Raw genomic sequence first — 22,939 nt, 5'->3', positions numbered from 1 at the left:
GGAGTGTCATGGTCTGGGGCTGCATAAGTGCTCCCGCCACTAGGGAGCTACAGTTCATTGAGGGAACCATGAATGCCAGAATGTACTGTGACATACTGAAGCAGAGCATGATCCCCTCAGTATTCCAGGGCAGTATTCCACCATGATAACGACCCCAAATGTACCTCCAAGGTGACCACTGCCTTGCTAAAGAAGCTGAGGGTATAGGTGATGGACTGGCCAAGCATGTCTCCACACCTAAACCCTATTGAGCATCTGTGGTGCATCCTCAAACAGAAGGTCTCTAACATCCACCAGCTTCATGATGTCGTCATGGAGGAGTGGAAGAGGATTCCAGTGGCAACCAGTGAAGTTCTGGTGAACTCCATGCCCAAGAAGGTTAAGGCAGTGCTGGAAAATAATGGTGGCCACACAAAATATTGACAATTTGGGCCCAATTTGGACATTTTCACTTAGGGGTGTACTCACTTTTTAGACATTAATGGCTGTATGTTGAGTTATTTTGAGGGGACAGCAAATGTACACTCACTACTTTACATTACGGGCACATCATAAGATAGACTAGGACACAACTATATATATATATATATATATATATATATATATATATATATATATATATATATATATATATATATATATATAAAAAATATTTATTGAATTTACAGTTAAAATAATTCACAGGAGGGGATGAACCTCAACCAAACTCAAGGGGGTTCAATTCATCCTACACGTGTATAAATGTAGACATGACTAAAGTGGTCATGAAACACAACCATACATATTGAACAATACTTGGCTGTGAGAATATGTCTGCTTAAAGGTCAACGCGTTTCGCGGTAAGCTTCATCAGGACCAGAAACAGACAAGAGTATTCTTCTCCTAAAAGCGCAAGGCAAAATTGGCTTTGGGCGGACACAGGGAATAATCAAGGCCTGGGACACCAACCAAGGTTTTACATGGATAAAGATGAGAAGTAAATGTATATGTCTCCCACTAAGAGATGTAGAATCAATAGCGGACATATAGGGTCTAGGTATGAATGATAGAAATGGCTACAAGCTAGTAACTGAAGGCCCCAGCATAGGCCCCATAAAAGACGATGAAGGAAATTTGGCCACAGAGGACAGGGAAAAGGCAAATGTGTTAAATAATTTCTTCTCTTCAGTCTTCACAAAAGAATCGGGGGGCTACACAAACCCAACTGGTAAGGCTAATCTTAATAATACACCTCAGGAAGTACCGCCATGGCTAACAGAGGATAGACTTAGAACTAAACTAGAGAAACTTAACATAAATAAATCACCAGGACCGGATGGCTTGCACCCGAGGGTTCTTCAAGAGCTCAGCCAGGTGATTGCCAGACCATTATTCTTGATCTTTAAGTATAGTCTACTGACGGGTATGGTGCCAGCTGATTGGAAAAAAGCCAACTTGGTACCAATATTTAAAAAAGGGCCGAGATATATCCCGGGTAACTATAGGCCGGTCAGCCTAACATCTGTAGTCTGCAAGATTTTGGAGGGGATGTTAAGAGACTATATACTAGACTTTAGTAATGAAAACAGTATTATTAGTAGTAATCAGCATGGATTCATGAAAAAATCGTTCTTGCCAAACCAATCTATTAACCTTCTATGATGAATGAGCTGCCACCTAGATAAAGGTAAGCCTGTGGATGTGGTGTATCTGGACTTTGCAAAGGCCTTTGACACCGTTCCGCACAAACGCTTACTGTACAACCTAAGGAATGTAGCTATGGACCATAGGGTGAGTACCTGGATAGAGAACTGGCTCCAGGGGAGAGTTCAGAGGGTGGTGATTAATGGGGAGTACTCGGATTGGGCGGGTGTGGAAAGTGGGGTCCCCCAAGGTTCTGTCCTGGGACCAATCCTGTTTAATTTATTCTTTAATGATCTAGAGGAGGGGATATCGAGTAAAATCTCAGTATTTGCGGATGATACTAAACTAAGCATGCCAATATCTTCTATACATGATGTGGAAACCTTGCAAGCGGACCTGAACAAAATAATGGGGTGGGCAACTACATGGCAGATGAGGTTTAATGTTGAGAAATGTAAAGTAATGCACTTGGGCGTCAGAAACACGAAAGCAAGCTACTCACTAGGGGGGAAACCTCTGGGTGAGTCTAGGATGGAAAAGGACCTGGGGGTTCTGGTGGACAACAGGCTTGGCAGTGGCATGCAATGCCAAGCCGCTGCAAGCAAAGCCAACAGAATACTGGCATGTATAAAAAAGGGGATTAACTCCAGAAATAATGAAATTATTCTACCACTCTACAAGACTCTGGTCCGGCCACATCTGGAGTATGCTGTCCAGTTCTGGGCACCGGTCCTCAGGAAGGATGTGGAATTCTCTTCCACAAGCAGTGGTATCAGCAGGAGCATCAATAGTTTCAAAAAACTTTTAGATGGTCACCTTCAAGACCACAACATACAGGGGTATACAATGTACGGATAACGGCAAACACACACACACACATCATAGGTTGAACTGCATGGACTGATGTATTTTTTCAACCTCACAAATTTTTTTTCAACCTCACAAACTATGTAAGGATCCTGATATAGGAGTGTACTGTGGGTCCAGCAAAACATTGCTTAGACTAACTTAAAAAACTCGCATTACCCTACCAAACAGCACAGCTGGTCATGACACTGCTGTATATTCTTTTAGTTTTGAAGCCTCTTCTGCCACTTACTCATCGAATGGGAAATTTGCATTATCACCCCGCTGCAAGAAGGGCGCCACTTGCTTAGTTATACAGTGAGAAAGAAATGTGTGAATGACTGGATGAGTATACAGTATTGTGAGAACTAGCATCCAAGGGTAGAGCTTTACAGGACACTCGCTTTCCTTTTAAAGGCTTTTCTTGCCCAATTTTATTAACCACTTGACCTCCGAAAGAATCCCCCCCCCCCCCGCCATTCATATTTGTTCTGCAGTCTCCTTGATAACAGTTTCAGTGTCATGCTGTAAAATAATGTATTTTCAAATATTAAAAACGTCTGAAAAGTCATTGAAGGAGGGTGAAGGTCCACTTTAACGCTTGATAAGAGAATACACTTTGGAAAGTTTCTTATCATCCAAAGTTACATCATTTTCTGACCTGAAGACATTTGCCAGAAATTGAAAGAAGCAACGTTTTTTTTTTTTAATCTGAAACACTTGCAGTACAGATGTGCTGCCCGATCATCGTATCTGTCGGCACACATTCAAACATGGGAGTTGGCTGGAGGGTAATGAGCCCGGTTGGGTGGCACGCGGTTACCACTTTATTACCCAAGCCTTAATCATAATGGAAAGAGGAAATGAGTAATTTGTTTTAGAAAATTTGCAGCTGAAATTAAAATATAATGTGAAACGTGAACAAAATCTTGTTTGGTTATGCAGGTTTTTTTCATCCTAGCATTCCTTATACTATCCCCAGAGACCTGGACGCACACATGCTGTAGCTTTACTTTTTAATCTTGGCGTGTCCACTGGATGTGAAGAAAAGAAAATCCTCAGCTAAGTCTCTGAAGAGAAGGCTTGCCTGATAGCGTCATAGAAAGGAGACTTGGAATGTTGATGCATACTAATCTATTAGCTCACAGTATTGCTGTACTGTATATTTCAATAGCAATTTCAATATTGCAATAGCAGATATTTGAAACAATTATTGGGGGTCTTAGTTTAGGTTTACATCTGATAACAACATGGAGATGCACTTTTCTGGCTCTGAGGAAGAGGGTTCGCATCAGCCTAGCCTTAGCAGATCCATGCAGACATCTGCATGCTATCCAGCACCGCGTAGTGCCTTGGCTACCTTGGAGATCCTGTGTTGATCATGTTTACATGTGTGCCAACCTCTACATGGGTTGGTGGGAGCGGTCCCACATCTTTGGGGGTGGGAACCCCTACAGAACAGAAATTGTGGTCTATCTTCGATTCATAGATGACCTCTTGCTGGTGGTCCACAGGGGAGTGGAAAGCATGCCATCTATGTTATCATATCTCAACAATAACAATTTAAATCTTTCATTCACTGGCGCCGCGGACAGAAACTCCATGTGCTACTTGGATGTTTGTCTGACAGGTGCAGATGGCAGGGTGTACACCACTCTCTATAGAAAACCTCTCTCGGGCAATTCTCTTTTACTCGCCCAGTCGGGCCATCCCAGGCACACCATTAGGGGTATCCCTGTAGGTCAATTCCTGCGAATCAGACGTATTTGCAGTAGTAATGAAGGATTTGAAAGGGAGGCACGGTCCCTTTATGTAAGATTTTGGATACCCCAAATGGATGTTGAATAGGGCACTTACCATAGCTAGAAACAAAGAGAGATGTGAACTAATTGGGAAAGACACTCGGCCACGAACCAACAAAAGTTACCAGCTTACACTTTCCACCCCCTTCAGTAATGAATTCAATACAATAAAACAGATCTTCAACAGGCATTTAATAATAGATAAAAATTCAGCGCAACTGTATAAAATAATATAATAGAAAGCTGCTATGCACTAAAGGATCAATAAACCAAAAGTCCCAATAACAAATATATAACAAAAAGTGCAGCGCTATCAAATATGGATTATGAAGAAGATATCGAGGAGAGCAGTCCACAGGTGAAAATTATGGTGAAGCATGCACAAGATATAAACATTCAGTGCTCTTCAATGTGCTGGTAATCCTCCACCCAGTCTCATTAGCCTCTCACCTCACACTTAGCCCCTGTGTCACCAGACGGGCTAGTAAGACAAACTTTCTCCAAGGATATCACAAATATAGATCAAATCAGTATTCCTCTTCATCAGAAGATAAGGCTCACAGGTAACAGATCACAGGTCCATAAAGCGGGTCACAGGTCCATAGGAAAACAAAGGTCCGGACATAGTGCATTACCGCAATAAATTACTTTATTGAACATAGCATAAAATCATAAAAATTACCTTGTAAAGCACTATACAAGTGCATGTGATGAGCAGATTGTATTACACACAGCGGTCTCGACCGCAATGGATGGCGGGTGACGTCACCGGCCCCTCCCCCTTCGCACGCGTTACGTCCCACTGCACGGGACTTCCTCAGCGAAGGGGGAGGGGCCGGTGACGTCACCCGCCATCCATTGCGGTCGAGACCGCTGTGTGTAATACAATCTGCTCATCACATGCACTTGTATAGTGCTTTACAAGGTAATTTTTATGATTTTATGCTATGTTCAATAAAGTAATTTATTGCGGTAATGCACTATGTCCGGACCTTTGTTTTCCTATGGACCTGTGACCCGCTTTATGGACCTGTGATCTGTTACCTGTGAGCCTTATCTTCTGATGAAGAGGAATACTGATTTGATCTATATTTGTGATATCCTTGGAGAAAGTTTGTCTTACTAGCCCGTCTGGTGACACAGGGGCTAAGTGTGAGGTGAGAGGCTAATGAGACTGGGTGGAGGATTACCAGCACATTGAAGAGCACTGAATGTTTATATCTTGTGCATGCTTCACCATAATTTTCACCTGTGGACTGCTCTCCTCGATATCTTCTTCATAATCCATATTTGATAGCGCTGCACTTTTTGTTATATATTCAACAGGCATTTGCCTATTTTATTTTCTGACGATATCTGTTCTAAGATCTTGAAGGGAGGGGTGAATGTTGTTTCACGTAGAGCTCCATCTCTAGCGTGTTCCCAGCTTTTTCCACTCTATTGGCGCGTTTCCACTGAGCTTTCTGGTACGGTTCGGTTCAGTACGGTACGCTATTTATGCCGTTTCCATTATGAATGGTACCCTAATTCCGAACCGTAACGTACCATTTTGGTACCCTTTAGTTGGGGTACCAAGCACATTAGACCCGTACCAACTGGGTGGAGCTACACCCTGCAGAACTTTGATTGGTTGACAGAGAATCGTCTATCACAGCTTTCCTGCTGTGACCAGCTACACCACGCCTATCATGAAAAGGGGACTATTGGCAGTGGAAACGCAATGTGTACCGTACCGAACCGTACCGCACTGAACCAAACCGTACCGTACCACTCAGTGGAAACGAGGCATAAGGTTCCCCAATCAGTCACATGGTTACACTGCAAAGGAAATTATAAATGTGGGGCTGTGGGATGTGCCTGTTGTGGTCATATCCAGATTGGTACCACCTTTAGGTCCTCCGTTAGTCACAAAGTGTATGACATTAGTTCCTTCTTCAATTGCAATACCAGTTACATCATTTATTTAATTACGTGTGCTATTTGTAAAATGCAATATGTAGGCAGGACCACGAGACGGCTCAGGGACCGGTTCCAGCAACACATTTATAGCATAGAGAAAAATTTGTCCACCAATGTGGCCAGACATTTTAATGGGTGCCACAATGGGGACAAAACAGCCATGCGGGTTCAAGTCATTGAAAAGGTCAGGAAACCTAGGCGAGGGGGCGATGCCTTTCCATCCCTTTGCCGTAAGGAAGTATTTTGGATTTTCCATTTGCAGAGTTGCATCCCGCTCGAACTCAAATTTGAGTGGGATGTTAGCCATTTTTATGAGTAAATTTAGTGGTTGTTTTTTCCCCCACCATTTTGCGATCCAGGTACCTTTTTAGATCTGATAACATATCCAGTCATGTGTTGTGGCAGCTCCCCTCTTTTTCTTCCCCCTCTTCCTTTCCCCTCCCCCATCCTCCCTTCCCTGTTCCTTTTTCCTCTTTTTCACATTGCTCTATGCCATGTATTTTTACAAGATCCATATTTATGATCATGCTAGTGTTCCGTTATCCACATACATTTCTATATGGGCACATTTCCACAAACAACTTTTTTGGGTATATTTTACATTATGGTTTTATTCTCCTTTTAGGTGGATTACAGGTGTCCGCATGGTTAATGTGTTGGGGATAGTTTCCTTGTAATGTATACATGGATGCATGACTTCATGCATCCTTCTGTGGTGATAGTACACCATTTGGAAGACACAATGATTTTATGTACCTATTTTTGTATTTTTGTATATTCATGTAGGAAGTGTATTCAGGTATGTGCGGTTGTATACCGGCATACATGTGCATACATATACTATACAAGGGTTCTTACATTTGTTATATTTGTTATAGTCATTTTTCTTCTCTGTTTGTTACGTTGTATGTATTCACATTTTTTCCAATGATTTTCATTGGAATTTTTTACACGTTTTTCTATGTGATTGTTGGTCCAGGTCTTTGTGTGTATGGGTGAGGTCACGGTATACACGATGGGCTGGACCTTCAGCTTGATTTTTATATTTAAATCACCACTGAGATGCCCTTTGGGGCTGAGGCTAGGTGATTAATTGAGTTGTGCACAACTGCTGATCGTCACCGCCCCCGGTACACCTGTTTTCATTGGGGCGGTCTATTTAAGATCTATAGTCAGCTACAGTCATTGTAATGATTAAGCACAAGGTGTATGTGTGAAACGCGTCTACGAGACTTCATGCTGGTGTCTTTGGTGTCATCACTTGCAACTTTTTGGAAATAAAGGTATTTGAAACCTATTGGAATCCCTGGATGTGCGGCTATTTCTTTTCCTACAAGTGTTCCCACGGAGGCGGGCCGGGGCCAGCACTCTATTGGATATCCTATCTCCTGGCAATCACCACACACTATACACCTGGAGCAGTGTCTTTCCTTTCTTCATTATTGGGGGTCTTAGTTTAGGTTTACATCTGTTAACAACATGGAGATGCTTTTTTCTGGCTCTGAAGAAGAGGGTTCGTCCTCGAAACGCATCAGCCTAGCCTTAGCAGATCCATGCAGACATCTGCATGCTATCCAGCACCGCGTAGTGCCTTGGCTACCTTGGAGATCCTGTGTTGATCATGTTTACATGTGTAATATCTACAACAGTTTTGTGGGTATAATACACATTTTAAAAAAAATTTAATAAACCTTTTTAATGGTAATACACTAGGTCGGTGCCCCCTTCTCTTATTGTCTTTTAGTGCGTTTCGGATACCATTGGTCCTGAGGGGGCAGCAAGACCACAAGTGATACCAACAAAAGACCATTGAATACCTATCTTTTTTTCCTACCATCATACACACTTGAGCGCAGGAGATATGTTTTAAAAGTATTGGGACACTTGCCTTTACACGCACATGAACTTTAACCACCTCAATACTGGGCACTTAAACCCCCTTCCTTCCCAGACCAATTTTCAGCTTTTAGTGCTGTTGCATTTTGAATGACAATTGCGCGGTCATGCAACACTGTACCTAAACCAAATTTATGTCATTTTTTCCCCACAAATAGAGCTTTCTTTTGGTGGTATTTGATCACCGCCAGGTTTTTTCTTTTTTGGTGCACAAATAAAAAAAGACCGAAAAGTTTGAAAAAAAAAAAAAAGTTTTTTTGTTTAGGTTATAAAATTTTGTAAATAGATACGTTTTTTCCTGCACTGATGGCGCCGCACTGACAGGCACTGATGAGGAGACACTGATGGGGTGGCACTGATATGCAGCACTGATGGGCACTGATATGTGGCACTGATAGATAGCACTGATATGCAGCATTGGTGGGCACTGATAGGCAGCGCTGATGGGCACTGATAGGCAGCACTGATGGGGACTGATCGGCGGCACTGATGGGCACTGATAGGCGGCACTGATGGGCACTGATAGGCGGCACTGATGGGCACTGATAGGTGGCACTGATGGGCGACACTGATCGGCACTGATGGGGGGCACTGATGGGCACTGATAGGCAGCACTGGTGGGCAATAATGGGCACTGGTGGGCGGCACTGATAGATGGCAATAACGGGCACTGGTGGGCAGCACTGATAGATGGCATTGGTGGGCAGCACTGATAGGGGGGCACCACTGGCAGGCTCTCTGAGCCCTGTTTGCCATCCTTGGTGGCCATGGTGGGCATCCCTGGTGGTCATGGGTGGGCATCCCTGGTGGCTCTAGTGGCACCCCCCCCCCAGGGCTGCACTGGTAATCAATCTTCTGATTACCAGCACAGACCCCCCCTGTGATCAGTGAGTAATTAGAAATACTCACTGATCACCCCGGCTGCAGAATCGATCCTCTCCTCTTCTCCTCCTGACAGGATCTGTCAGGAGGAGAAGAGATTGAAGCCGTTACAAAGGCTGTATTGACATTACATGACGGCTGTGATTGGACACAGCCGTCATCTGATCAGGAGGGCCAATCACAGGGCCCTCCTGCCGAGTCTTGTTGCTCTGTGTCCTAGGGACACAGGCACATCGAGATCGCGCCGCTGCGCGTGCCCGCGGCGGCTCGATCTCTCTCCTTCTGAAGGTCGTTCCGGAACGTCCATTCAGAAGGATGAGACTCCCACCCGGCCGTATATGTACAATGGCCCGGGTGGGAGGTGGTTAATGGAATCCCAGTCTTAGTCCGTAGGGTTCAGTATTGAGTTGGCACACCCTTTGCAGCCATAACAGCTTCAACTCTTCTGGGAAGGCTGTCCAGAAGGTTTGTCTATGGGAATGTTTGACCATTCTTCCAGAGGCATATTTGTGAGGTCAGGCACTGATGTTGGACAGGAAGGCCTGGCTCGCAGTCTCTGCTCTAATTCATCCCAAAGGTGTTCTGTCAGGTTGAGGTCAGGACTCTGTGCAGGCCAGTTAAGTTCCTCCACCGCAAACTCGCTCATCCATGTCCTTTATGGACCTTGCTTTGTACACTGGTGCGCAATCTTGTTGGAACAGGAAGGGGCCATCCCCAAACTGTTCCCACAAAGTTGGGAGCATAGAATTGTCCAAAATGTCTTGGTATGCTGACGCCCTAAGAGTTCCCTTCACTGGAGCTAAGGGGCCAAGTCCAACCCCTGAAAAACGATTCCACACCATAATCCCCATCACCAAATGATTTGGACCAGTGCACAAAGCAAGGGCCATAAAGATATGGATGAGCGAGTTTGGGGTGGAGGAACTTGACTGGCCTGCACAGAGTCCTGACCTCAACCTGACTGAACACCTTTGGGATGAATTAGAGTGGAGATTGCGAGCCTGACCTCACAAATGCGCTTCTGAAAGAATGGCCAAACATTCCCATAGACACACTTCTAAACCTTGTGGACAGCTTTCCCGGAAGGGTTGAAGCTGTTATAGCTGCAAAGGGTGGGCCAACTCAATATTGAACCCTACGGACTAAGACAGGGAATCCATTAAAGTTCATGTGCGTGTAAGGGCCGGAGTCCCAATACTTTTGACAATATAGTGTATGTTGGTTAATAATGGTGCTTTTTTAAAGTGGTTGTAAAGGCTGAACTTTTTTCTACCTTTGAATGCATTCTATGCATGAAGTTAAAAAAAAACTTCTGTGTGCAACATCCTCCTAGCCCCCCTAACACTTACCTGAGCCCCATTGTGATCCAGCAATGTGCATGAGAGCCTCAGCTGTCCAGGGATTCTCCCTCCTTATTGGTTGAGGCAGCAGTGGGAGCCATTGACAGCCCGCACTCAGCAGCCTGTCAAAGTTGATGACGGACCAGAATACGCAGTGGTTGTACATCAATGTACTGCCTAGTGGTACTTCTGTGCAGGGATATATGTGTTCACTTCAGCACAATTTTCCACAATTATATATCTATATAATAATACAGTGCTTTTTTTATTTTAAAGTAGACAGTAATAATGAACAAAGCATATCCCTCTATAATGTGTTCTTGTCTCAATTAAAGCAGAGTTCCACCCAAAAATGGAACTTCCGACGGGTTTGCTTCCTTCCCCCCCCCCCCCCCTCCGGTGCCACATTTGGCATTTTTCAGGGGGAAGGGGGGAACGGGTACCTCTTTTTGACTGGTCCCCTTTGCCACTTCTGGGAGATGGCGCCACAGCGCAGTCCCTCGACAATTCGACCCTCCTTTCCCCAATCAGAAAGCACAGCGCGCTTCATGCATGCGCAGTAGGGAACCGGCTGTGAAGCTGAAAGGCTTCACTGCCGGTTTCCCTTACAACGAATGGCGGCAACAGCACCTGGCAGCCGACCTGAAAATCGGCTGGGGTGCCGATATTGCGGGCTCCCTGGACAGGTAAGTGTCTTTATATTAAAGAGGTTGTACACCGAGAAATTTTTTTTTTCTCTTCTTTACATCCTGAAAGAGAAACCCATAATGAGCTAGTATGCATCGCATACTAGCTCATTATGAAATACTTACCTTAGAACGAGCCCCCGCCGTGCCGTCCGCTTACCTGTATGACGGGCGACATGTATAGTCGTCCGTCTTCCGGGATCGCGGCATCCGGCCATCTGATTGGCCGGAGCCGCGGTGACGTCACTCCCGCGCACGCGCGCGGGAGCCGACGGTCACGGCACGGGGCTCTGAAGGAACGGCACGATCAGCCGTTCCTTCAGAGCGCATGCGCCAGTGACGTCACTGGCTGCATTACAGGTAAATATCTCCTAAACGGTGCATGTTTAGGAGATATTTACAGTACCTATAGGTAAGCCTTAATATAGGCTTACCTATAGGTACAACTTCCTGAGGAGGGTTTACTTCCTCTTTAAGTCAGCAGCTACAGTTTTTGTAACTGCTGATTTTATAATTTATTTATTTTTTTTTTTTCCCCAGCTGAAACACCACTATAAGAACACGAAGTGTCATTTCTGTCTGCTGCTTCATTCCTCTATCAGCATGAGTCATTTCTGACAAGTTTTCCTGACACCAAGAGAAAAATGGTGACAAGGGAGGGAGCTCTAGCACACAGCCTGTGATTGATAGCCTCAGCTCTGTTCCGGTGTTATGTTATGTTGTGTGGAAGGGGGGGGGGTGTCCGGGGTGTCCCCTCCCCTTCCCTTTAGCTGTCAGAGCTTTCCTCACGGAGTTCTGCAGTGTGTAATATCAGCTCTCTGCCCCTTTTGTTTCTGACAGCTCAGACAAGCGTTATAAATTCTGTACTTTGAAGGGATGTAGAGAAGAACTTGTAGCAGGATTTGTATCATCTCTGTTTATCACTTGAGAAACGTTCCTTCACTGGGTATATGCAAGGATTTACATCCACTTTAAACAACCCTAATCTGGCCAAAAATCTGCGTGTATGGGCACTCCTATTTTACATAACCACTAATCTAAGTTCTATCTCCTGTTAGGGCTCCTTGACACATGCACTGCCCTCCAAAGAGTGATCTGCAGTGGGTCACTTTTCAGAGGACATTTGACATAGTGAAAATTCTTGACTCCTCCCTACCTGTTTTAACCTCTAAAAGTCTGATATCAGCTCTGTGCATTGCATGTGGTTATAAGGAGGTTGTGGTGTGGCCCCATTTGCTTGAATAGGTTTATTATATGCTGTTCATACTCACCCTGTCACTGAGATTTGTTTTCTGTATTCTAAAAAAAATCCTTTTTGATCCTGCTGTTCTCTATCTCCCCCTTCTGTTCATGCCGCTAATTCAGCTTGGGGTTTTGCAGCTGTGGTGGCAAGTCTGCACATGCTTAGTTTTTAATGAATTTCCAACCAGCTAAACACAATGGGGGTGGAATATTACAAGTAGATTGATGGAGGCTTTACCTCCCTCTTATTCTAAGAAACAGGCTGGAGAGGGGTAACCCAGCCTGTGACTGGCAGAAATCCACCCACAATAGGTTATTGCTAAAATCTAATAAAGATTGCAAAAATCTTGGTAGAGAGCAGCAGGACCAATCTCCAACTTATGTTCATGTCCCTAATTCAGCTAGGGATTTTGCAGCTGTGGTAGCAACTCTGCACATGCTCAGTTGTCAGTGAGTTTCTATGCTGAGTTTTTCCTCCCTATCACATCTGAGCAGCCCATGTGACTAAAGATAGTCAAACGTGTGGGCATATACACAGTGATAAATGACAGCACACTTCCTCCCTCCCTCCTCTGTCTACTAACCAGCTAAAAAAAATGGGGGGGGGGGGGTGGGATATTACATGTAGACTGATGAAGGCTTCACCTCCCTCTTATTTTAAGATATAGGCTGGAGGGGCGTGACACAGCCTGTGACTGGCAGAAATCTGCTCACACCCTGTTATCGCTAAAATATAAGGTTCAATTTCAAATATATACTTGTATGACAATTAAAAACTTTATTGATAATAATTAATACTTTTTGCTCTGTATTCCAAATCTGTTTTTTTTTTATTTTATTTTGACCATGTGACCAGCAGCAGAGGGCTAGAAGCTCCTCCAGCTTATGTCTCCAAGTATACAGGCTGGGAAATATTTGGGTCATGTGACAGCTGTATATTGATTAGGAAAAAGGTACTTAGATGTTTTTTTTTTTTAATTAATTGCAGTGGCATCATCCCCATACAGAAATAGAAGGGACAACATAAATGAAACAGTGTGTGTTTAGTATTACTTTACCAGCCCTGTAATCTACTTTTCATGAAATTGTTTCTTACTGTGTTGTCTTAAAATAACGTCCTTTGCTTTTTTTTTTTTAATTTAACGACTTGCTGAACAGCCGCCACCTATATACGGCGGCAGGTTCCCACGAATCGCCGTACCTGTACGGCAGTTCGCGGGAGCGATCCTGGGGGGTGCCAGCGGGGCACCCGCGTTTGCTCCCCGTAAAGAGAGAATGGCGGTCTGCTGTTGTAAACACAGCAGACTGTTGTTCTCTCCGGAATCAATGCGTGTTCATTCCATAAGCCCATCCCCCACACAGTTAGAAAGCACCCCCTAGGCTCCACATTTAATCCTTTGATCGCCCCTGGGTTAACCCCTTCCCTGCCAGTGTCATTACAGTCCCTGCATATTTTTTTTAGCACGGATTAATGTAGTAATGTCACTGGTTACCCCCAAAAGTGTCAAAAATGTCAGATGTCCGATCTGTCCGCCGCAATGTCGCAGTCCCGCTAAAAAAATCGCTGATTGCCGCCATTACTAGTAAAAAAAAATAAATAAAAATGACAAATCTTTCCTCTAGTTTGTAGACACGATAACTTTTGCACAAACCAATCAAAATACACTTACTGGGATTTTTTTTTTTTAACCAAAAAATATGTAGCAGAAAACAAATTGGCCTAAAATGATGAAAAAATTTGATTTTTATTTTATTTATTTTTTTTTTGGGAATGTTATATAGCAGAAAGTGAAAGAAAATATTGTTTTTTTCTTTTGTCGCTCTTTTTTTATTTATAGCACAAAATATAAAAATCACACAGGTAATCAAATGCAACCAAAAGAAAGCTTTATTTGTGGGGAAAAAAAGGACATCAATTTCATTTGGGTACAGCTTTACACGACCGCGCAATTGTCAGTTAAAGTAATGCAGTTTTTTTGTTGTTTGTTATGCTTTGTTATTTATTCCCTAATTAAAAAATAAAGAAAATAGATTTTTGTGACTATTGTGATATAAGCAATCATTGTTTTTGTGATAGAGGAGTAAACGTGCTAGTGTTAGTAACTAAAATGCTATATTATATTGCTTTATGGATGACAAATGTTATAATGATTGTTAACTGTATAATGATAATTAAGATTTAAAAAAAAAAAAGTAACGCAGTGCTGAATCGCAAAAAATGGCCTGGGGGAAACTCTTCCGGTCCAGAAGTGGTTAAATAATTACAGTGCCGTCATCCATGTACAGAAAGAGAAGGGACGATGGAAAGTTAACACTGTGTGTGTTTAGTATCACTTTTAAGGAGGTGAGATTGAGCGGTGGTACAAACAAGGCTCAACCGCCTGTTTTTACCACCCCCGACTGTAAGTGTAAACATCACCTTAGATGTACTGAGCAGAAAGAAACATTAGCAGATGAAATCCAATGCCGTCCAGATTCGGGTTGCACAGCAGTGGAATTTGCACGTCTCAGAAGGATAATATTATGCTTGGATTTTGGATGTGGATTACATAACTGCACAGATATAAAAAAAAATAAAACGGCTTAAACGGAATAACTTGGCTCTGTTCCATTATGAGTTCACATCTGAACCCATATAACTTATTCTAATCCGATCTGATTCATATGCGAGGTGCGGTCAGGATAACTGCTGATCTGTTCTATCAGCCCATACTTTCACTGCTTGGCTGGGACAGCTCCAGGTGCAGTGTATTCTATGACAAGTCCTGCACACTTTGAAATGGGATCTTGGAGGGGGTCACCGACTTAACAGGGGGGGATTCTTTACATTCTTAAGAAAGTTAAACAAAACCACATCCCTCCTTTTATACATAGGGGGTATTTAATACAAATAAAGGCAGGCGGAGCTTTGTTGAAAGGCAGTGTTTCGTATCGACCTTTGCACTCCGGCCCCATTGTGTTCGGGAATGGCTCTCCTGCACCTGTGCCAGACTTCATTGCTCAGAAGTTTACCCAAAAGAAAGAGGATTGGAAAAAGGCCGATTCACATCTACCGTATATACTCGAGTATAAGTCGACCCGTCACCCGAATATAAGCCGAGGCCCCTCATTTTACCACAAAAAAGTGGGAAAACTTAGTGACTCGAGTATAAGCCTAGGGTGGGAAATGCAGCAGCTTCTTGACCCAACTGGACCACCACGAGACAGAAAACAGGGACTGCGGGCATGGTACAGGAGATGGCACAGGTCATGGTAAGGGCATGGCACAGGTCATGGTACAGGCATGGTACAGGAGATGGCACAGGTCATGGTACAGGAGATGGCACAGGTCATGGTACAGGAGATGGCACAGGTCATGGTACAGGAGATGGCACAGGTCATGGTATAGGCATGGCACAGGTCATGGTAAGGGCATGGCACAGGTCATGGTATAGGCATGGTACAGGTCATGGTACAGACCTGGCACAGGTCATGTCACAGGTCATGGCACAGGTGATGGTATAGGCAGGTGATGATATAGGCATGGCACAGTATGTGCAGGCATGGCACAGCAGGTACAGGCATAGAACAGTAGGTATAGGCATGGCACAGTATGTACAGGCATGGCACAGGAGATGCAGTGCTGCGGGCATGGTACAGAAGAATTTCCTGTACCATGCCTGCAGCACTGCATGAGGAAATGCAGGGGCTGTGGAGGAGTCTCACTTACCTTTCGGTGAGGCGCCTTTGATTTAAAAATCGCGCCGCCCGGCGCCAATACGTCACCGTGAATGCGCCGCCGGTGCTCGGGAAAGCCCGTACACGTTCGGCTATTCCCGGGCATGCGGCACATGCGTGGTGACACGGCGCCGGGCGGCGCCATTTTTAAAAAGACAGTGACTCAAGTATAAGCCGAGGGGGGGCATTTTCAGCATGAAAAAACATGCTGAAAATCTCGGCTTATACTCGAGTATATACGGTATGTATTTTTAGTGCTTTTTGCAGAAATGCACTACAGTCCATTTACCATGGTTTCCTATGCAGTGCAAATCTGTAAAATACAAAAAGCACTAGGCTAGGACTTTAAATGGAGTGTGTGAAATCCTGAAAGCCGATTGGCTACCATGCACAGCTGCATCAGATTTTCCACTCTCCAATTTTTGTAAATCTCCCCCATAAGGAGCATATTTATATAGCAGTGAATGCGATATTGTGCTTACTTAATATTTAAAAATTTTTACCAGGAAGATTTTCTAGCAATGAAAGATTTGGTAAATGTCACACCCACTGCTTTAAAAATCTGTCCCTAAGCCCTGGTTCACACCAGTGCGGCTTTGAAATCGCACTACTTCAGGATTTAAAAAGCCACAGATCATTGCGATTTGGACCTTGGGTTTCATTGCATTTTGCGATCTTTATTTAACAGAAGTCGCAAAATAGTAGTCGCAATGATTTGACCGGTTCCATTGATGGCAATGGGTGCGACTTGTCATGTGATTTTGAACTGTGAAATCGCATGACAAATCGCACTGGCGTGAATCAGAGCTTAGTCCTTTCTAACTTGGCATTGTGGAAGAATTAGGCCGAATCGGAGGGACACAACACTAGAGTTTGCTTTTGGGTATAAAAAGTGAGAAATGTGTGTAGCATATGAATTCCATTTACCTTGACACTAATAAGGCAAGAACATGTTTTAGGTTAGTGACCCTTAGCTTGCCGTAGATGAATCCTCAACTACATCATCCTGCCACCGAAACTTGTAACAATATATTCATCTGGGTGCCCCCAGGGATAAACCCATAAATGAAGTACGTTGCTTGATTGATTGTTTCCATTGTAAAGAAAATGGTCACAAAACGAAAATCCATGTGTGCAGAAAAATAAGTGTGTTCTGTGGCCATAATTTCTTGTAATTGTGTCTTAAAGGAGAGCTGGGTGAAATATCTCTGGAAAATACAGTGGAAGGTCAATGTCATTTGTTAATGACCCTTCTCTCCATGCTGTCTGAGATATAGCTCCCGTAAAACGGTGCCTGGAGCTCAGCAGTAGCATTAGCTCAATGCTTCTAGACTAGGGGTCTTCAAACTATGGCTCTCCAGTTGTTCAGGAACTACAATTCCCATCATCCCTAGTCATGTCTGTGAATGTCAGAGTTTTACAATGCCTCATGGGATGTGTAGTTCGACAACAGCTGGAGGGCTGAAGTTTGAGGATCCCTGTTCTAGACTATGGCTCTCCAGTTGTTCAGGAACTACAATTCCCATCATGCCTAGTCATGTCTGCGATCGTCATATGCTTTCCACTTCCACTTGTCCATGCTGTTTTCTGGATGGAATTTAGTTGCTGCTAATGGCAGAGTCCTAGATTTCTACTGTCCTTACTAATTCAGTTTTTAAAATAATTTATACGGTTGGGTGTGTGGGCACCAAAAAATGTAGAGATTGACAATCTGTCAGCCGATCATACAAGATCTGGCCATCAGATTGTAAGCTTTGAGGAGCAGGGCCCTCTGCTTCCTCCTTTATTGAATTGTATTGTAAGTGTACTGTTTGCCCTAACATTGTAAAACGCTGCGCACACTGTTGGCGCTATATAAATCCTGTATAATAATAAAAATGGCACAAGAATTTGTTTTCATTGGGGGGGGGGGGGGATTAGCTGGTAACTGCATCTCTCAGCAGTGAAAGCAATGGCAATTGGCTGCGAAAAATCCATCCTCATTGATGTCTTGTCATCAATGTCTTTTATGATCTGGGATTGTCTACAGCCAGGGTGGACAAATAAGGAATACCGGAGTTTGCCCAATCCAGGAGGCAGCATGATTTTTGGAGCCAACCACATTAACTATCAAAGAAAACCTCAATAGTTAGGCAGCAACTGTAATTTTTAAAGCCCAACTCCCCAAAAATAAAAGTTCTCCCTTGTAGCAGGAATTGTCCAACACTGCAAGAGTAAAATGCAGCTTTATGTCTAGGGCAGGGGTCTCCAAACTCTCTGAACAAAGGGCTAGTTTACTGTCCTTCAGAGTTTAGGGAGGGCCGGACAGTGGGCAGTTGGGGTAGACATTGTCCTGGCATCAGTGTGAGTAAACCGTGCCCCATCTTTGAGTTTAGGGGGAGGAATAGCGCCCCGTTTTTGGTGTCAGTGGTAGGAATTATGCCCCTTTTGTTGGTGTCAGTAGGAGGAATAGTGTCTTATATCAGTTGGAGGAATAGTGCCCCAAGTGCCAGATAAAGGCAAGCATACCCTAGACCACTGGTCATCAAAGCACTATAGACCTGCATTGGATGTAAGGATGCCAAGGGTAAGTCCACTACCAGAGTGGTGTCTGACAAGTAAAAGTGCTTTTACCATACCCTAGAGCAGTGTTTCTCAACTCCGGTCCTCTGACATCCGATTTTCTTCCTTTCAGGTCTGTTCCGTTTTTTGGAACGGAACAGAACCCTATTTTTTCATCCGTTCAAAAAAACGGAAAGGAAGCAAAATCGGATGTCAGCGGTGTCGTCCGCTGACATCCGCAATGCCCATAGACATACATTATGTCCGCATATCATCCGCAAACGGATGGGATGATATGCGGACATACGGAGCGGATGACACAAGTGTCATCCGCTCCGTGAAAAAAAAAAAAAAAAAAGTCCCGCAGCGGAGAATAAATCCGGAGCGGCCGTGTGAAAGAAGCCTTAGTCTCGGTTTACACATATGCGATGCGGGAACCCTGTGAATCCACTGCGGGTTCCCACATTGCATTCAACTCACAGGCAGTTCACAATGGCATGTGCGAATCACTGGGGATGTCAATACAAAATTAACGACACCCTCAGATCAGTTCGCATATCGAACTGTCAGCTCAGACATGAATCGGATCGCATAGGTGTGAACACCCATGCGATCCGATTCCGGTGCGTACCCAAAAAAAGGTCCTGTGCGAGTTGTGTCCGAATGCGATGCAAATTCAGTCATACAGTCTGCATGGCTGAATTTGCATAGTGTAGCTGGAGTCCAGCGATGTCGGCATCACAGCTGATGTTTCCATTGGCTGTTAGGTGCTGCTGCCGCCATTGCCTGTAAGGGAACCCAGCAGTGAAGCCTTGCGGCTTCAGGGGCGGGTCCCTACTGCGCATGCGGATTGGCTCAGTGGCGGGGGGAGGAGGAGGGGGCCAAACTTCCGCTGTATCCCCGAAGTTGGGAAGGGTACTGGTCAAAAACAGGTACCCGTTCCCCCCCCCCCCCTCCCCCCTGAAAGGAGCCAAATGTGGCACCAGAGGGGGGAGGAAGCAAATGAGCCGAAGTTCCACTTTTGGGTGGAACTCTGCTTTAAGCTTCCATGGCGCAAGTGCCGATATGGCCGCCAGTAAATTCATAATATTAATTAAAAAGTCGAATATGATACAATATATAAAAATATATATATAAAAAAAAACTGTCGATTTCAGTTTCGCCCAAGTGCATCCTGAATTTTCAGTTTCGGCACCAAAATTTCTATTCGGTGCTCCTTTAGTAAAACAACTGCTTACCTTTACTCTGAGTGCATGTTTTATACCCCTGGACGCTGCATGCAATGCACGCATAAGGCCTCTTGCACACTGCAGCTTAAAAATGCTCAGTACAGCGTTTTTTTTTTTCTGAGCTAAAATAGAGCCCATTCATTCTTAATGTGCCTATGCTCACAGCCGCGTACATGAGCGCCGCGTATTCTTCAGTAAGAACAAAATAGAAAAATCTGCATTTTTGGTCAGTAATTTGCGCCTGATGCGTGCAAAAACGCGCGAATGCGCTCAAATGACCCAAAATGTCAATTGAATATCCAGAACGCTAGAATAAATTTACGTGCAATTACGCGCATTTGCGCGAAAATGTGCGCATTACAATTACGCTAGAAAACGTAGATGCTCTAACAGGAGTATCGTGTGTAAGCTGCCTAAATCGTCTGTTTCATGTACATGGCTATTATAAATAAAATACAGTGCGCTAAAAAAAAAAATAAAACAATAGCAGACGCCCTTCGCAGTGGCATTTTTATGCCCGTGTGCATGAGCCCTAAATGACCGCAGCAGGTGAACTTTCTCTTCTGTCTGTTCCTTCTCTAATCTCCCCAGCAGGAAGGTGAATTGACAGTGTCAGTAGAGTATGATCTCACCAGCAGACATAACGTCTATAGAAAATTCTGCAGAATACATCAAAGGTTCCTGCCCAACCTACATTCAGACAGTAGGGATGTCTTTTCGTTTGAAGGAGAATGTTTTCCCGTTCTAGCGGCCTCTTAAGTCCATATGTTAAGAGTTAATAGCTAACTGGAAGACTTTCTTCACAATCAGTAGCAGATCCACCTGGCAGGTCGGCACAGAGAGTGCCGGGGAATGGTGTTATTCCAGCTGGGCAGGGTGAATTAACTCATCCATTGCTGTCAGTGCCTCCTGTCTTAGTGCCTGAAGTCTGATCTCTCCGGGGACAAGGACACTTGAACACAACAGTTGCTCTCTCTCACTAGGGGGGAGAAGTAAAGTCTTCCAACGCCAGTCACTGACCACTCATTTGTAAAGAGGGGGTGCTAGGAAGCAGGCATGCGATGGGCTAGAAGGGGCTGAGCTAGGGAAGAAGTAGCCGGGCACTGTTGACGGAAAAGATCTTGGCAGGGTGCGTGTTGTGACGGATTCTGTGGCTTGCAGAGGAATTTCCTACAGACTACGCTAACCATTAACATGTCTTTCTTCTTAGAAGAGCTGGGAAAACAGAGGAGCCGTCCAGAACAAGACTGCCCGGATGACAATGGAAGTGTGCTGGCCGGGGGAGAGCTTCTTTAAGGTAAGAGGAATTCTGGCGTTGTGTACTTCTTGTGAATGAGCAGCTGGCGTACAGAAGTCTCACACAGGCGAAGCTGTCAGCTGCTCCGGCAACACCGGCTCGCTGCGATGAACCGATCCGGTAAGGCTTTCTGCTCTTTTTTTGTAGACCTCACTTGTTGTTCTTTCATTGCCATCGGATTTTGTTTTTGGGTTAAATTATTTCACTGAATAATTAGAAATGGGGAATTATAGGGGTTATAGAAGTGTTACTAAACCCACAACAGTAAAATCAGTCTGTATATGCAGTAAAGCATGCTTGTTATGCTCACTGTGGAACCTAAGGGGTTAATCCTCTGCATTGTGTAAAAAGGCTGTTTGAATCCTCCCCTTCTTCAACAGTCCTTAATCCCCAATCTATCTCCTGATAGAACAGAGGTTAGGGGACAGGCTGCACATGCTTAGTTTGGTGTGTATTGCTAGAGAGTCCAGGGCCAATCAGCACTGTCCAGACAGAGGGTCTAGGGTCATGCAGCCTCAGGGCCGCTGATAGGGGGGGGGGCACCAGTCCTCCTGTAGGGGGTCCAGGGACACACAGGGGGGCCCCAACAGCATGGGGAATCAGTGCAGTCGGGAAGGAGGCACAATTACAGAAGGAAGCCCTGTGCAGCTCTCTGCAGCAGCTGAAAGCCAGTCTCTCCCCCTCCTGCCGGCTTTCGCCTGCTGCAGGGAGAGACACAGACACAGGGCATTGTTCCTGTTATTGCTTCTCAGGCACCGATCCCCCCTCCCTGTTCTGCATACTTCTGACACCCCCCCCCCCCTTCCTGTGTGCCCCCCTTTCACTGCGAGACCCCCCTCTCCCGCAGTGCTGCTGGCTTCCTTGTCCTGTAAAAAAAAAAAAAAAATTGTTAAAAAACTTATAATTAAACATTGTAATAAATAATTGAAAAAAATTGTAAAATAAAATATCTGTAAAAAATTTTAACATTTAAAAAAGAAAAAAAGTTTTTTTTTTTTTGAATGTACAAAAAACTTAAAGGGCTAATTCACAAGTTCCCTGTTATGTTTTTGTCCAGTAATAATAATTTTAGTGTTTTTTTAGTGAAAATATTGTCTTACTAAATCGGGGGGGGGGGGGGGACCTGCCAGGTAGGCTGTACAGGGCCCCATTATTTCTAATAGCAGCCCTGTGCAGCCTTATGGGACAGTCAGAGGAGAATGAAAACTCCTCCTACAAGCTTTAACCAGTGCTCGGCTGGACACTGATAGAAGTCACAAAACTGCTACATTCTGCTGATGAGAAAAGGTATTTAGCAGTTTCAATTTACTAAAATAATTGCATTTCCATGTTCTGTGTACTGTGGGAGACCAGATATAGTGAATGCAGGCTCCTGGGTTTAGTAACACTTTAAACTGTACCCCCTACAGGGTAAATGCAACTTTAGCAGCATCAAGAGGCTGGTAGTACGAAGGAGAGGGGCGATGGGGCACAACATGTTCCACTGACCTGGAAGAAGCATGCTCAGATCAGAATGTCTGTATGGTTATTGAAGCAATTGGAATGGCTTGACAGCCAGGTAGTTTGCATTTTCAGGGGGAGAGGTCTTTTTTTTTAGACAGTTTTGTCGAAAAAACTATCGAATAGCCTTCACATACACAGTCAGGGTCACATCCTGTAATTAGTAATATGTAGCGACAGGCAGAGACGAGTAACACTGGAGCATATCTCAGCAATCACTTGTGGAACAACAGGATGTTGCCTAATAATTTGGTCAATATCTTCTTCTGTTTGACTTATCGTCATGTAAGCTTGCTAAGATGGCAATAATCACATGATTGGCGGTATCATGCAAGATCGCAGGACTTTCTGCATGCGGCTACCTGGACAGTGGAGTCTT

The 22,939-nt window shown here is 44.3% G+C and overlaps 1 protein-coding gene across 4 annotated transcripts in view; it reads left to right on the top strand.

The window, feature by feature from the left end:
* RIN2 (Ras and Rab interactor 2) overlaps positions 1 to 22,939 on the top strand; it is a 332,660-nt gene that overhangs the window by 81,780 nt on the left and 227,941 nt on the right. The window contains exons 1-2 of one of the 4 annotated variants that reach the window (XM_082251628.1): positions 20,849 to 20,892; positions 20,977 to 21,060. In XM_082251628.1, coding sequence (XP_082107754.1) covers positions 21,019 to 21,060 — 42 coding nt within the window. In that variant the 5' untranslated portion in view covers positions 20,849 to 20,892; positions 20,977 to 21,018. Of the gene's footprint in view, positions 1 to 20,848; positions 20,893 to 20,973; positions 21,061 to 22,939 lie in introns of those variants that run through there. The other 3 variants (XM_082251627.1, XM_082251626.1, XM_082251625.1) reach the window with 3 other exon arrangements.

Source organism: Pelophylax lessonae (genome assembly GCF_965119305.1).
Source record: "Pelophylax lessonae genome assembly, chromosome: 3".
Taxonomy (NCBI): domain Eukaryota; kingdom Metazoa; phylum Chordata; class Amphibia; order Anura; family Ranidae; genus Pelophylax; species Pelophylax lessonae.
The sequence above is the reverse complement of the archived record's forward strand: the minus strand, read 5'-3'. Positions and strand labels throughout refer to the sequence as shown.